The sequence below is a fragment of the Crocodylus porosus genome, unplaced genomic scaffold (genome assembly GCF_001723895.1).
Source record: "Crocodylus porosus isolate Cpor-Errol unplaced genomic scaffold, CroPor_comp1, whole genome shotgun sequence".
NCBI lineage: Eukaryota > Metazoa > Chordata > Crocodylia > Crocodylidae > Crocodylus > Crocodylus porosus.
In genome coordinates, this window is record NW_017728931.1 from 56,231,822 (window position 1) to 56,249,116 (window position 17,295).

At 39.8% G+C, this 17,295-nt stretch overlaps 1 protein-coding gene across 5 annotated transcripts in view; it reads left to right on the forward strand.

The window, feature by feature from the left end:
* NEDD1 (neural precursor cell expressed, developmentally down-regulated 1) overlaps positions 1-17,244 on the forward strand; it is a 43,653-nt gene extending 26,409 nt beyond the window's left edge. For 4 of the 5 annotated variants that reach the window (XM_019545089.1, XM_019545091.1, XM_019545092.1 and 1 more), the window contains exons 9-15: positions 1,882-2,010; positions 2,728-2,775; positions 3,113-3,342; positions 4,946-5,105; positions 5,746-5,902; positions 11,660-11,726; positions 14,452-17,244. In XM_019545089.1, coding sequence (XP_019400634.1) covers positions 1,882-2,010; positions 2,728-2,775; positions 3,113-3,342; positions 4,946-5,105; positions 5,746-5,902; positions 11,660-11,726; positions 14,452-14,556 — 896 coding nt within the window. In that variant the 3' untranslated portion in view covers positions 14,557-17,244. The remainder of the gene's footprint in view (positions 1-1,881; positions 2,011-2,727; positions 2,776-3,112; positions 3,343-4,945; positions 5,106-5,745; positions 5,903-11,659; positions 11,727-14,451) is intronic. The other variant, XM_019545093.1, reaches the window with a different exon arrangement.
* The last annotated feature ends 51 nt before the right edge of the window (positions 17,245-17,295 follow it).

The window sequence follows — 17,295 nt, forward strand, 5'->3', positions numbered from 1 at the left end:
CTTGTGTTTGGGAAAATATGGTATAGGAAGGGCTAACAGCACTGCTTCTTAATGTGGCCTGACACACTGTTATGAGACTGTTTTCAGTTACATATTACATTGTCAAACTTCAACTCTTTGGACTGAAATTTTACATGGTGGGTACCTGCTAATAGGTTTTTTTTTTTTTTTTTTTTAATATACTGCATTTGCCTGCATTCAAGACAACTCTGAATGTAAGATGACCCCCAATAATTAGGTTTGGTACATGAACAATTTATAACAAAAAATTACAATTTTCCATGTATAATCCCCCATTAATTAGAATTTTATTGTAAACTCATCCCCTCCCATTGTTTAAGGTGAAGAAAGCAGTAGTGTGGGAGTAAGCAGTGGGGAAGGACAGTCAGCTTGCCCTCTGTTCTTTGTGTCCCTTAGTGCCTGTTTGTCTGTCTTCTCCTGCCTCTTTCCTGCTACTGTCTCCCCCGCTGCCCCCACCCCTGAGCTTGTTCCCATTGTGCCTACCCCTGCCAGTGTTTACCCTAGGCAGCAGCTCCGGCTCCAGCTGTGGCCCTGGCCAGGCAATAGTAGCAGCTCCATTTCCAGCCCTAATCCTGGAGTCTGAGCTGCAGCAGCTCCAGGTCAGTGCCAGAGCCCAAGCCCCTGCAGTTCCTATGCCACTGTGATCTTCCCCATGCTCCTGTCTTCCCAGCAATGCATGGTCTCCCCAGGGCCAGGGCAGGAGTTGGTCAGGGTTGGAGCTGTAGCCACAACAGCCATCTGGCCTGGGCTATACTCAAATTTTAAGAACAGGCTTCTTTTTTTCACTATGGGGGAAGGGGAGCAAAGATGACTCATCTTGGAGTCAAGTAAATATGGTAAATTGTATGTGTATATTATTGTAATACCACCTCAGTGTTTATCTGTTTGAAGCCTAGAGGGTATAAGCATGTTCTATCCAGGTTTAAAAAAAAATCTGATTTACCTTTTCTCTCTGGTGCCATGCCAACGTGCATGTCAGGACCTGCAATTGTTTGGGTCAGGGACTGATCCCAATTGCAACATTATTTTAATAGGAACCTTGTAACCTAAGTGGGGTTAGGAGCAGGGCTTCTATCCAGGGCAGGTGAGGGGCTCCCTCCTGCTTTGGTGACTTCTAAACCTCCCCTTTGCCCAATAACCTAGCTAAGTACAGATTTGTTCCCTTGGGAGGTGTAGGGAAAGGATCTTTAAATTTCCAGGTTGGGGCAAGCCACAGGGCTCGCTCTGCACATTGCTCTGCACGTTGCTTGCTTTACGCTACAGCTCCAAAGGGAGTTGCGGAGTAAACCACATGTGCGTGGCAGTTCACGCTGTTGTTTGAATAGGGGATCAGATCCCATTATGCCATTATTCTAACGTCTGCCAGGGGACTCCATGGCTGAAAATCAGATCTGACTGCTCCATTTGCTGTTTAACGTTGATAAGCATTGTTATAAAATCTGAGAATAGTTCCTGGCGTGGGATGTTTATTATTTCATGTTTGTCCCAATATTTTATTTGATACCTGAAAAAACTGTATTAGGACTACACAAAAAGTGTGGTTTCAGCACTTGTATTTATTAACAAGTTTTCCTATTCTTAAAGTCAAACTATATCTTTTTTTTCTTTCAAGGGTATGCCTGGAGGGTTATAGGTTTACTATCTCAGGTGGAGGAAGGTATGGATGGAAGTTATGAGTTGGTTTTCAAGTTTGAGTTATTGCAGAATTGGCTTAAATGGAGTAAAATGTGTGTGTGTGTGTGTGTGTATGAGAAATTATTGAGAGTAAATTTCTATTAAGCACTTGGTAAAGGAAGATAAGCTTAAAAATACTAATTTATTTGAGGAACAGTATCCCTAATTGAATTTTGTCCTTTCAAGGTTTTCCTCGTAGTGGCAGTCTAGATATAATTCCATCAAGAGAAACAGATCAAGGGAAGAATGCTGAGATGGCTAACTTTGATTTGGGACGAAATAGTTTAGGTGACATGTTTTCTCCCATTAGAGATGGTAAGTTGATCATATGGAAAATACAATAAGACAATGTGGAGATGAGTTCTTGCTTTGTCCTTCAGCACTTTTCCTGTGTCCCACGTCTCTTCCAATAAGCCAGAGAGGGATTAATGCCTTTAGTCTTGCACGTTCAACACAGGATACTAAATATTGGCATGCTTTAGAAAACAGAATTTTTTAGTAGGCAGATAGGAAAAGATTTTCATCAATGTGCTTTTAAAAATAAGAACTGCATTTTTCCATCTAGAAAGTATTAAAGGATGTCAGATGTCTACTGAAAATACTGTAGAAAAATTATCATTTTAAAAATTGCTGTTAGAGGTGGGTCTGATGCGCACAGCCCTGAACTAAGTTTTCCAAGCAGTCTGGAGTGTGAAGTCCACTTTAATTTTTAAGCTTGGTAGAATTGCACATATAAAAAATGTGAACATAATGATCAAATAGCAGGGGGCCAAGTCATCAGAGAACTGAATATCTGTGTGAAGAAAAGTTGAAGCCTGTGCTTATGGCTTACCAGTCCAAGTTCTATAAACATATGCAACAATATTAACATGGACCTGCAAATTTGTGAAATCCCTTTGAAGCTGTGAGTCTGCATGAATCCAGGCACTGTACCAATGTAGAAGCAGGAATATGAAATACAGAAACTATTATTAATTTATATTTACTCAGTATTTATTTAAATTTAATTTTATTTGTGCTAATATTTTGTAGATGTTGTTACTTATAAAGAAAATGAAGATGTTCCAGGAAAAGGAGATGGTAAGCAGTTTTGCAGTAAATTTGTTTATAGTCTAGATTAAAAATAAATCTGGTTCTCCAAGACTTGTTATCAATTTATTTGTATGACTGCACTGAAAGCAAATAATATACATGGCAAATATTGATATAACTGGACTTTTACAGATGTGGTATAATGCATGGACAAATTGGAGCCCTACAGGCATAATTGGTGTACCACGAATTGTCCCACCATAAATATTCTAAGAAAACGGTTCCTTTAGATAATCAGCAGTTCAGGATGTGTGTTTGCTTTCTATGCTTGTTAGTAACATTCATAAATTTATCATCAGTGCAAGCAGATTTGTTTCTCTTTCAGGTTTGGATTTTCAATCTTACCTTTCTGGTTTGGATTTCCTCCCGCAATTGAACACTGCATTTCCCATAAAAAGAAACCCTGTGGGTTCTAATGCCCCAGGGACACATAGTAGTCCATTGCATGTATTTGTTGGATCGCCGATTAAAGAAGAAGATGAACATTCAAATCAAGATGCTGAAGTTAAGAAAATAAGTCTTGGGATACAAGAATCTAGAGAATCATTCAAACAGGTACTAAACATTAATTGTCACAAGTAACCTTTATTTAGTATTTTTCTGTAGCCTTTATGATATGTTATAACTGGTTTTTTGCTGGTGGTGAATTTGCCAAACTCTTCAAGATAATTAGGGCTGTGCGAAGCTTTGCCTGCCAATTCAATTCAAAGGAGATTTGGCCCAATTTGAGGGCCAAATCTCTGAATTCAAATCGAATCGGGAGACCTGCTAGAAGTTCTGAATCGATTTGGATGCTTTGAATAGATTCGGAAAAGATTCAGAGATTTGGATCAGTTGGGGAGAGGCAGGCACAGCCCGGTGTCTGCAGGTTCCCCTGTGACTCCTCTGGCTGTGCCTGCCTCTCCCCAGGCTGGGGGAGTTGTGGGGGAAGCCCCCATGGCTGCCCTGCCTGGCCCCAGCCTCCTGGTACAAAAAAAAAAAGAACAAAGCCCTGCACTGACTGGCCCCAGCTCCCAGACGGCACGCAGTGCCCCTGTGCTGAGGCAGCTGCCACATGGGTGCGTGGCGAGGGGGGGTGATAACCGCTGTCCCATGCTGTGCGGGTAGGGGGGGGATTGGTTCTGCCACAAGCCCTCAGAGGCCCTAATGAGTGCTGCCGCAGCTAGTGAGTATGGCACTTTTTTCTAAGTACCAGGAGAACGGGGCCAGGCAGGGCAGCCATGGGGGCTTCCCTAGCAGTCCCCCCACCTGGGGAGGCAGCCACAGCTGGAGGACCTGTGGGAGAACCTGCAGCTACCCAGCTGTGCCTGCCTCTCCCTGGCTAATCCAAATCGCCCAATCTCTCTGAATCGGCACCAAATCTTTCAACATCGAGTCAGCCGAATTGAATGGGGATTTGATTTGGATTCGTTGATTCAAATCACTGTCCTCCGAATCTGGTGAATCCACATCGAATGCTTTCTGATTTGCACAGGCCTACAAGGTACTAAAAACGTAACTTTTAAATGTCATGTTAACCTTACAGTTTTTATTTATGCAACTTCAGAAGAGATCTAACTGTTGATCTACCTTTTTACATATCAGTTTATAATTCATTTGTTTTTTATAATCCTATGCTCTGGATATGTAATAGAAGTTTACATGCTTTTCTGTAGAAGGCTGTGGCAGTATAAAAGGCAGGATAGAGATGCATCTCAAAGATTAACCAAATCAAAGATAATATATATAGTATAAGCTTACATGTCACCAGTAAATATTCAGTATAAAGTTATACGCTAAAGTCAAACTAATCCATCAGTTGCTAAATAGTCTGGGGTAATCATTTCTTGGTTTTAAAGAGCAGTAGATTATGTCTCTTGCCTAACTCATAGTAACCAAGAAGGGGAAGAATCTCTGTATGTCTTTGTATGGCCGCTGTCTTTACTTAGAACATAAAGTCTGTTACGTAATTTCAATTCCAATGTAAAGTTAAGTTCTCAAGGCCACCCCTGAGAATATCTTGGAGGGTTTTGTTTTTTTTTAATGCTAGTGTCAAATAAATTTTATTTTATTTAAAACAAACACAACAAAAGTAATAGATCTTAAATATGAACAGTCATCAACTGTACCTGGGGAGTTGTAATTACTGCTTTTCCCCCCCTTTTTGTGTATATATAAGCTTTTAAAATTGAGTTCATCATCAAGTGCTGAGTCTGGACATTCAAACCCTCCACCAGCATCCACTGTTATCAAGACTCCTGAGGGAAATGAGAAGCTTGCAAAGAATATTCAGACACATCTAACATATGACTCGCCAGTGAATGGTATTGCCTCAACCAGTAAGTAGGTGGAATTTCTCCAGTTACACACATGGTGTTGTTTGTGACACCTGATTTGGAAACTATTGAAAGAAGAAGGAAATGGAATTGAGCACCTAGCGCTTACAAGTACTTTTCATATCCTGCTATCTGCCTGTTGGCATCGCTAGCTGCCTAAATACTTTTCTCTTTGACCCTTCGATTCCCAGTCACTTAAATGTATTTGAATGTGTTACCCATATTATTAACAGTGCACACATGTTCTGTAGAACAGTACTTCTCAACCTGTGGGTCACAACCCAAAGGTGGTTCACAAGAATATACAAAAGGGCCATGAGTAAACTTTAAAAATGGATTCTCCTTTACAGGAGAAAAATGTGGGAAACCATGGCTTTTCCCTTGCAGACTGGCAGACTTCCAGCCTGCAAGAGGCTGTTTGGGCTCCATATACCCACACACACTCTGCCCGTGGCCCCACATGCTGGGAGTCTGAGGCTTGGGAGTGGAGGCAGCAAGTCAAGAGTGAGGGGTACTGGATTGGAACTGGCCATTGATGTTTACAAATGGGCCCTGGCACAAAAAAGTTTGAGAACCACCGCTGTAGAATAACAGAAACTTTCAATTGTCCAGAATCATTCTTATACTCTTAATTTACTTACAGGTCCAAAGATAACATCAGCTGTTTCTGCTGGAGTTGCCAGTTCATTATCTGAAAAAATAGTAGACACTATTGGAAGTAATAGACCAAACGCACCCTTGACATCAGTTCAAATTAATTTCATTCAAAATATGATACAGGAAACTCTGGATGATTTCAGGTACTGAAATCCAAGTACAGCCAGCTTTTTCATTGACCTTGTTTTTCAATTCGATTTTACAGTTTAAGGTAACTTTACATATAAACTCTGAATTGTTGAACAAACCATTCTGTTCTAGAGGATCAGAATTCTACTTTTTCATTTATGTTGCAATAAATGGGGTCTGAATCTTTCATTGGTCAGCAAGCTGTCTAATGGTTGTGTTTATGCATTGCCTAACATAATAGTGTCAGTGACAAACCTGTAAGCATCCATGTAATCTTTAGGGTGAGGCTTCTATTCAGGGGAGCAACCCAGAAACATAATTTATTTGCTTGGCTTGCTATCTGAATACTTTTTGGGTTAGCTGAGATCTTCAGTTGAATGAAGTTTTTAATGTGCCATGGAATCTTTTATTCTTTAATCCTAGCAATAGGAGCTTTTCTTCTGGGGATTAACCATTTTGGGATAAAGCAAGGGTGTTCAACCACTGACCTGCAGGCTAAATCCAGCCTGTGAAGCCAGGGCATCCAACTTGTGGGGCACCCCACAGTTTGGGAACCTTGGCAGTAGGGGAGCAGTGGCAATTTAATATTGCCACCCATCTCCAACTGTCAAAATAAACAAGGCACTTGTGGCCAGATTAGGCCTGAGATGCCTCCTCCCACTGCCCCACCCTGCTGCTGGATTGTGGCCGGGCCGGGTCAGGCCATGCCATGCCATTGCCATGCAGTTGGATTGGGCTCAGGAGGCCTTCTTTCTTCCCCCTCTATAGCAGCCAGATAGGGACTAGGCTGGGCCATTGGTGCATAGCCGGGTTGGGCCTGGACTACCCCCACATATCTGGACCAGGGTCTGGCTGTGTCCTCCCCCCCCACATAGCTGATTCAGGACTGGGCTGTTGCCACATGGCTGGATAGGAACACACCCTTCCCTTCCCTTCCCCCAGTATGTCTGGGTCAGGGCTGGGATGCTCACCACATAGTTGGAATGGGCTTGAGCCCCATCTGTTGTGAGTGCTAGACTGAGTCTTTTGGACAGATCCAGCCCATGGACAGGCTGGATACCACCCATCTAGCCTGTGAAGCAAAATGGTTGGATATCACTGGGATATTGGGTTTTTGGTACCTTAGGGTGCTTGTACATGAGGGCAGAGGCTCCTCCGATGTGCTGTAATTATAGCACGTGTGAGCAGACTCAATTTAATTAAGTCTGTTGGAGCATGGTTATTATTGCTCTCCAGCCAGCCTCCATGTTTCATGTATCAGTGTCCCCACACTTCAAAATGGTGGCAGGGGTACTTGAGCTAAAGCTTGTGTGAAGGAGATGCTCTTGGAGCTTCTCTAGTTAAGCCCCCCTCCAAGCATGTGCAAAAGTGTCCCCAGGGATCCAATGCAATTCCATACTGAAATAAATTTAAAAGCGAGTATAGATGTAGTGCAAAAGGTGAGGATTTTTGTTAGTGTTACTTCTTAATGGTTCACCTGTGTAATTTGTGTTCTTCTGAGCTCTACAGTTGGTCCAGTAAAAGAGATCATCCACAAAAATCTTTGCCTTGCTCATTTTTTCTGGCCTGTCACCACTACAACATCAGCCAGCCCTATAGACTTCGTGGCAGTTATATCAGACCCATTATGTCTTAAGCTTTTTAGTGCTGTCTTTTTTACAATTTGTGTATGTGTAGTTTAATTTGTTGAATCTAATGAACTTATGATATCTGAAACTTTCTAAAAATTAAGTAACAGGTTAGGTGTGACCAGGACCCCATCAGTTTCTCTACTTCACTTTTGCTTTTGTGTTCTGGTGAAAACATATTGAGCTGTTGTTGTGGCTCTTTTACGTACAAGGAAGTAAGTTGTTAAGGCAATGCCTTGAGCTTTGCTCAGTCTAGATAGCTACAAAGCTATGGAATCAGTTGTTATTGACTGCAGCATTAAGAGAAATCTTACAGGAGCAGCTTTACACAAAAAGGAGTACCCAATATCGAAAATGAAGAAGACTGGTTGGCATTGATTTATTCCTGCATGTGGAGCCATTACTGAAAGTTCTTTTTGCTTCACTGAAGCAAAACATCCCAAGGCAAGCCAGAGGAATGGCTTTTTGCTTCTTGGCACAAAATATAGGAAAGTGAGCCAAAAATATATTACATTTCTTGAAATTTTAGATTTTTGTAAGTGATGGCAGACTAGATGACAATAAAAAATAGTTCCTGTACTTCACTGTCTGGTGTCATTTCCCAACTTTGTTTTTCTTTGGGGAAATTGGAAGAGTCCAGTGATTCTTCTAGTCAGAAAGCTGTCCCCCACTACCTGTCTAATTGTTTCCCCTTTCTCAATTTTAATCTTTGTTTTGACCAGTAATCATTTTTAAAGACACTGTGCCTTCTCCATAGTAGTTTTTTAAAAATGTGTTGGCTAACGTGACATGAAGTCCTATCTAAACAAATGAAAGGTGACTTGAATGTAACCAAGACAACTGTTTGCAAAGAGCCTGGAATAGCTTAGACTGTGAACTGCACCATTTCTTTCAATGGACAGTTATTCTGATGCCAGTAAAAAAAAAAAAATTATTATCATTATTTCTTTAATCCTGTGGATTGTTAACTATTTCAGGGCCAAAAATATGTAAGAAAGGGAGAGGTAGGGTTTTTAAAAACACATGGTAGCACTGACAGTGAACGTTATTGATTAGATTTAATATGCCTGAAAAGAATTTTCCCAAGGGAATTCCGGCCCTCCCCTGACCTGCTGTTCCTCCCACAATGTAGAAAGGCATTTTTATTCAGGAATGGGTTTACACTGAAATAACTACACTGGAGTAGCTGTTTTGATGCACTTACCGACATGGAACAGCTCTCAGTCAGTCCCTTTTTGTAGGTGATGGCAGTAGTCTTCCCAGAACTCCTGGTCCAATGTGATCAAACACTAGGTGCTGTTATATCAAGCCTGTATAAATAGAGTAATAGAATCATACAGACGTGGGGCTGGAAGGGGACCTCCACAGGTCATCCAATCCAGCCCCCTTCCTGAGATTAGGATCAAAACCATCCTGTACCAATCCATAATCTAATCTCTTATTAAAAATGCAGTTACCCCAAATCTTCTAATTTCTTTTTTGTTGTTTGTTTAAAACACTCTTTAGTATGTGGCATGTTGTTGGTAAAAGCTGTATATGGCATGAGACTGAATAGTTCTTTCTGTCTTGGTATTTTTCTACCTACCCCAGAAATGTTCCTTTTTATTTGCATTTAAGAGGAAAAAATGCTGTAGCTTTTGTTTTAATGTAGAGAAGATAATGTAAGAAAAGTAACTTTTTTGATTTCTTGCCAAATGTATTTTTTTAATCTTTTTTCCTCGCCCTCATCCTAGCTCCAATTTTAATGAAAATGGCTGTACTTCCACCTCAAGGAAATTCTAAGGGAGTCATGTTAGAATTTAAACTAACTAAAGAGAAACTTTTTTCTGCTTCAGATAAGTGAGTTAGCAAGGAAGGAAGGATTAGCCACCTACCAGTGGAAGTGAAAGAAATATATCTGAGTAGGAAAAGAGAGGTTATGATTTTACTGTGGAGGATGGAGACTTGGAGACAAAAGATGCTTAGCATTATTGTTTTGTATAGGAAGTGCATGCATACCTTGTTTCTGTCATTTTTGGATAAGTGTGTGTGGTATGATACAGTGCCATGTAAAAATAGTTGTGCTAGCTCTGAATGAGTTGGCTTGGCTACCAAGGGCAGTATATCTGAATTAGAACAGTAGTCTGCCCAGGCTAATATAACCTACTGAACAGGGCTACTCAGCTCAGGAAGAACATCACCTAGACATGGCTCTGCTGCTTCAGATACCCAACCTGGCTTGTTCAGAACTAGCTTTGTGGTATATCCGTGTTGCCTTTCATAGTGCCATGTAGACATACCCCTACATTTTTATAGTACAACTTACTGGACATTTGGACATACCAAATGTTGGATACTATCTTTGTAGGTCAAACTTGAATAGTTTATGAATGGTTATATGTTGCAAGCAATAGCAGGAGTCTAAACTTGATAATGCAGGATAGTGAATTCACAATTGGCACTGACATTATGTAGATGAAAAATACTTGAGGCAGTCTTTGAGAGATTTGGTTTGAGGCTCTACTTTAGGCAGTACTCTGGTATCAGTCTCATGTCTCCATTCAGTGTGAGTTCCACACTTGAAAAGTCATGAGCATGGCTGGCAAAGGCACTGTCATCAGCACAAGCAAATTTTCATGAGCCAGTTGCAGGCAGGTCATTAATGTGCAGGTCAAAAAAGAGAGGTGCCAGTTCTGATCCCTGAAGGCCATTGGTTTGATGTCTATGAGAGTTAGTTTGGCCAGGTGGACTCTAAAGTGTTGACCACATAGTAATAGTTGAAGTAGTTAAACAAGTGACCCAATGTGGCCGCATCCCTGATTTATTTTTGCGGCAGGTGCAGGAAGAGGAGCCATTGCCGGAGGTGAGGGGAGCCAAGCAGCAGCCATACCGAGACCAGCTTCATCAAAAGCTGTGCGTGCTGGCCAGGGCTGGGCTGGCAGGCGCAGGCTGCCCTAAGCGGGGCTTGGCCTTATGTGGAGCACCACAAGGGTAGCCGTGGGCCAGATCCAATCAGTTGGTTGGGTCTGGCCCATGGGCTGTATTTTGCCAAACCCTGCTCTAGTCTCATATTTTCTGTCCATTAACTTAAGGATTAGAAGACTGGGAAGGGGAGACTGCTTTGATCCATACTTCATTGCCTATAGCTGTTCTTTGCATTAGATATTGATGGAAAAGGCTCTAGTACTTTCCTCCAAACTCCTAAGTTTTTGGTAGTTCAGCGTTTCTTGCTAAGAACTCCTGAGTGCTGAGGATTGGGGGTTATGTGGAAAGCTCTTGAACCATCATTCCATAGGATTCATTTTGTCTCCAAGTAGTAATAATTACTATAATATATAAACTTTGCTAAGGCCCAGAAATGAGAGTCTCTGGTGGCTGTGCACAGTAATCTCCCAGTACAGTTTTTGAAGCGAGAAAGCCCTGGCAATAAGAAATATGCACCGAGAGTGCTCTAAGAAAAAGTAATGTTACTTATCAGTAAAAGGGATTTTCAGTTGGACTATCTGTGCTGGGTTTATGCTTACATAATCTGGAATATTCACTAGATTTGAGACAAATTTGACATGGCTTGTTGCATAATCAGTTTTCTAAACACTGGTGCAATAAGCAGGTACCGTCCCAGACTGTGGACTGATATTAAAAATCTTCTTATACTCCATTAAAGGTGAATGACTTCAGTTGAATTGAGAATCACTGTTATGCATAGTGCTGTGTGATCAACAGAGCTTAAAATTTAAATTGAATAAAAATACAATATAAATCTAAGAGAAACCTGTAATGTGCAGATGAAAATACCAAATGTATTTTATTGACCTTCCCTGTCCTATAATCAACAAAGAGACAAGGGTTTAAATGTTCTATATTGCTCTTAAATGCCTTTCTTTTCCCCAAGGGTTTAAAAAGTGACATATCACAGCAGCTGGTCTGCTGAAATTGGATGATGTGAACAGATACAGGCCATATTGAATTATTTCATAACTCTGGTGTTTCTGCACCAATTAGGAAAGGGGACAGTAAGAGTCCCCACTTTTGTTTCTATGATATCCTATGGTCGTGAGGATCGAGTGGAGCAGCTTATGTACTTTGGAATGAGAAGAGAATTAGTCTTTGTGAAATTGACAATGAAGATAAGGTATAATTTGGGTTTTTTATTTGTCTCCCCAGAGAAGCATGCCACCGAGACATTGTGAATTTGCAAGTGGAGATGATCAAACAGTTTCATGTGCAGTTAGTAAGTACAAGCAGCAATGTAAATTGGTATTTAGATGATAGTTTTTGTGTAGTAATGAAGTGTGGCATTCACTTTATTGTCAAAACTCAAAAACAAGCATATTCCTTTGCATCCTAAATAAAGAAATGTACCAGAGAAATGAATGGGAAGACACCTGAATATTAGTTTGTGTTGATCTTTCTCAGGCTGAACAAACCTTAGATATTGAAATCTAATAAGCTATTAAAAGACGAACTAAGTTAACTAATTATTTTTTGATAAATGAGACACCAAAGAGAAACTGACTAGCATTGGTTTCTCCTTTCACTCTCCTTCTCCTTCTCTGGCTGTGCTTTGTGCTAATGGAAGCAGATCTATTTTTGTGTTCTCAGCTGGTGCTGACTGCACAGTGTAATGCAAAACACTTGTGTGGGGGATATCCCACCTACATACTGTCTTAAAACAAAATCAATGTTGTTTGCCTTTGCATTATGCTTTTTTTAATTGCTTCTTACCATGTCTATATTCCCATGGAAGAGAAATACTGGCCTGTGGCTTAGGAATACAATTTAAGCTCATAAACTACTATAATATAAACAACAAATAACCACCTCCTTTTTATTTAGGTCACCTAGCCTGAACTTTGACATTCACAGACCACTAGTTTGGCTCTTTTGCCATGATCAGATAGGTGAAAACAAGCCCTGGATCTAACAACTCCTGGCTAAAAGGGTCCCAGGCATTCCCCACCCACCCACTTCTACTTACCATTTCAACTCCCAAAATATGCTGGTGAGGTTGCACCAGGGGCATCTCTGCCTGTTCTCAGACCTTAGTCTCTGATGTGGTTGAGAATAGCCTCTGGGGGCAATCACAAAGCACCTTTGCCAGCGTATTTGGAGCATGCATGTGGGGGTGGCTGGATGGGGTGTGCTTGGAGTTAAGGTGGCTTGAACAGGCTGTCACCTCAGTGAAGACATGCCCAAAGTAATGTTTCTCCTCATTAATGAAAGAGGAAGAAAAAACTAAAAAGGACTTGTTTTTTCTTTCACCTTTTTTCCTGGTGTTTTCTGCTGCAGTTTGGAGGAACTAACCTGTTTAATGGCTCTGTATTATCTGTTAAGTTTGCCAGTTAGACTGGGATCTTTCAAGTGGGAGGAAGGAGGATTGGAGTGAAGCAAGCGATTGTCTTTTGCCATCAGTGTGTCCTTTTTAATTTGGGGTTCATGGGCAAAAAGAAACAAACTTCCAGACCAAAGGAGGGAGAATCTGTACGTGATCAGGCATGAAGTTGTCGTACAAGAACATGGTGGGGTAAGGGACGCATTCATACTGCTTTATACTGGAGCAGAATTGAGAGAGAATTAACAATCAAAATATGGGGGCATTTTGATTGTTAGAGTGTCCAAGTATATGGTGGTGTTCTGAGGTGCTGGCATAACCATGAGGAGTTTGTAATCTTAGGCAACATCTGACTAATAGATCTGTTTGGGTATACCTCGGCCTTTTGTGGAGTCCCATTTTACATCAATAGGTCTCTACACGGGTATAGTGAATTGCAAGAGTGGGGTCGTTATACAGTTGTGGATCCAATAAGTGAAAGCCAAAAACAGATGAGAGGGGAGAAGGGAGAGACGATAATGATCATATTTAATAAGGATTGATAGGCCCTCCAGCAGGAGTTTTCTTTAACAATCATTACAGTATTTAATCATATATGCATCAGTGATTTATTGCTGGGAATTGTGATTTATATACACTGATAGGTATCCTTGAACCAGGCTCTGGTTTAATTCAAAATGTAACTAAAAACAACTAAGATTTCAGATGTAGATGTTCCACAAAGATGTGAAGGAGACTTGGTCAGCAGTTTGTGGGGGTTTTTTTGAGAAGTTGAACAGTGGTGAGGAGTTGGTGGGTCAAATAGAAGAAATAACTTGCAGTTGAATGTTTCGTACTTCTCAGGCCCTGCACAGATGATGTATTTTGAAGCACTCTAAGTGACTTTGAAGTGCTCCAAACAGTTAGAGTGCAGATGTGCACAGCTGAAGAAGCAATTAAAAATGGCTGAAGTGCTTCAAAAATGACCTGCAGAAAGTGAGGAACATGTTTGAAGTGCCTCCTGAAATGTTTGTATCAGTGTTCTAGCATCCCATAATACTCTGTTCTATCCTCATCCCATTGCTATCCTTGGAACTTCTGGGGACTGAGAGGTGTTCAGGGATTCCTGTTCTCCAGCACCCTGGAGAGCACCCTCTCCCATGCTGTCACAGTTATGTTGAAATATTCTGGGGTAGAGGGGGGAAAGGACTTGGAGAGCTTCAAATTCAGGAGTGTCATCATTTGTTTCAGTGTGTAAGTACTTTCAAAGTTGAAATAACTTACAGAGCCTTAAAGATTTCGCTCCTTGGTTGATTAAAAAAAATCTAATCTGTATTGCATTTTTATGACAGATGAAGAATATATTCACTTTCTAAAGTGAAACAAAGGCAAACTTTGGTTTAATGTGCACTAGTGCATAATGAATTCAAGAGGGAAATATTGTATAGTAGCATTAAAATTTCATACTAGTGACTTATCAAATGCTTAACTTTTTAAAGGGAAAAACAGTATATTACCACCTTGTCGTCATTAAATGAATTTTCAGAAGAGTTAAAGGGAAAATGCTTTGAGTAAACATTGGAAAGGAAATGGTAGCTGATGATGATGGCGAATGTTTGTTTTTCTTTTTCCTCCCCTCCTCTAGAATGAAATGCATGCCTTACTTGAAAGATACTCTGTAAATGAAAGTCTGGTAGCTGAAATTGAGAGACTACGAGAGGAAAATAAAAGACTGAGGACTCACTTCTGAAAGGTCTATACAAAGTTAATTTTGTTGGTATGAGCATAATATATTTGGTATATTAGCCTATTGAGAGATCATCTTTCCAACACGGAAGTAGCATATGAAGATCTATTTTTGTTTGCTTGAATTCAGAAAAAATACTTCCTTTTAAATAAATATTGTATGATGCAAAACCTGACTAAAGTATTTAATAGATCAATCTGCAGTAATAACAGCTGTAGAGAGAGTTCTTCTATCTTCATGGTAACAAGGCTTTACATCTATTGTCTAACTGGAAAGCTAACTTAATTATTTTAGCAGAGCTTTAGCTATACATGAAGTGCCTTTTTATAAACTAAAGGAAACAGGACAAATGTATTTTCCATAAGAAAGATTTATATATACATACTGTCAGATGTGTTCAATGACATTACTTTACATTCTTGTCAGTAATGGTCTTCAGTGTTAAATATTGTTGTGAAAGGGAGAACCCTGTCCACAATATGACATTGAGTTTTGCTTCTAAGTAGCTGGAAAATACAAGATCTCTGATACTAATTATTTTAATACAAAATATTATCTAGAAATTGCAAACTTGTAACTTCCCATACTGACTAAAACTGGGTTTCATTCATAGAAATAATAAGTAATGTAATGTTATTCTCCTGCTTATTGTTGTGAAAAGCATGATAAAAGCATTCTGATGCTTGTTGTGAAAAGTTTTTGTATTTCTGTCACCTGCCTTTTGTTTTTTAATGGTATTTAAGTTGCAGGGTGAGATTTTGTTACAATTCTAGCTATTTCAAATCTCCTCAAAGGAAGGAGGCCTTCCTCTTTTGCATATTTACATAATTTAATGACATACTGAATAATTCACCCAGTTTCACTGAATGCAACTCTCATAGGCTTTGACATTTTGTAAGGAAATAGTCAACTGTTAATACTACTATAATGTTGTCATCATAGCCGGGATTGGACTGTAGCTATATCTACCCCATACTTTTTATCATTTATCACTCATTGTATAATGTATTACCACTATATGTATGTACTGATATTTTCAGTGGTACCACTGTTGTAACTTACTTTTGACAGTGCTGAATACCAAATCAATATTGGTGTCTTAACTGAAAGTTGATGTGAACTTGTCGCTTCAGTACTGGCTGTTGTCCAGTAGCAGAGTGCTGTTGGTCCTGCTGTTGCAGTCTTACTGAGGCAAAGTACCTAGAGTGATAATCTGGCTCTGCTGATATCAGTTGGAGTTGTTATTGATTTGAACGAGGCACAGTTTTACCTGCAGGGGAAACTTTGCCTCTGCAAGATGTGCAAAATTAGGCATCTGCCACAAGTGCTTTTTACAGTCAGTTTTTCTGGAGATCTGTTTCACCCTTGTCTCTTGTTCCCTTGTCCTCACCCTTCCCTCTGGGCACTTGGCTCATTTGAAATGCCATCCATTATTTCAATACAAAAGAAGATGCTTGAAAACACCTCAAGTACATTAGTTACAAAATCCAGTGTTTACATCCATTCTGGCCTTTCTCTGAAAATGAGAAGTCCATAACAAAAAGTTTAGTGTGTTACTTGCATTGTCTTGAATTTGTTTTTATAATTGAAGATATGTATTTGTTCACCATCTTTAACACAATTTCTAACAGGGAGATACTCCTGTATTTTTTTACAAGGTTAACTAACTATTTTTCTTATAAAAACATCAGAATCATTGTATAATCTTGAAAAGTATGCATAGAACTCGAATATTGTCTTGCAGTTTTATTGCTACTGTTCATATGAGCTTTTTAAAAAGTCTTTCTATATTGTACAGAATTTTTCATAGTGAAAGGAAATGGAATAAATTTAAACTTATTTTTAGTAATTTAATGCAAATAATGTACATACATCTTTTGTAAGTTGTTAGGAAGCTTAGACTTTAACTGATACTTGCATTATTACACACTCAAGAAGGTGATTTAAAAGTAGGGTACACCTTCCATAGTTTTATAGCACACTTTGCTGTGAATCCACGTAGAATCCAAACATATACAGACCTTTAGGTTAGTTACCAAACACTTACTCAAGATGGCCCAAAAATATCAGGGAATTTTGGTCTGCAGATGTTAAGACTTCTGCGTTTTGATCAGAAATCTGTGTGGCTCCCCCTGCCCCCCCCCCAGACAAAGGTTATTGTAACAAGACTGTTTAAAAAAAGGTTTGGGTTTTTTGTTTTGAGGCTTGTTTCCTTTTCTCAGGTTTACAATGGCACTGGTGGATGGTGGAGATACCCCAGCAGTGTGAGCACCGTGAGATGAGGGGGTGTGGTTTATCTTGTATGCAAGTCTGAACTGTATTTTTAAAATAAAGTGTGTATTTCAACTTTTCTGAACAAAACAGTTGTGATCATTCATGTGTACAATGACGCAGCAGTATGGGAGTCAAATCATCTAATGCTAAATGAAAAAAGCTAGAGATGGGCCACATGTTTTGGGAAACTCTCAGCTTGAGGGAACTTGTAGACCCTGGCACTAACTACCTCTAGTTTTGAATCCGGGACTGTGGCAGCTACTGCAGATGTTGCTGTTTTATCATGAACATTTGCTTTGTACCATATGGTTCTGGAATAAACAATGGATCTCCAAGTTTGAAATGGATACAGTTATGATGGGGCTAATGTCTAATTCTAAAAGTTATTTTCAAATGCATGTTTTGAGATGCAGAGTGCATGTTCTTTTCTATCCTCCCTTTTTTTGTTACTGTTGAGTCTCAGATCTG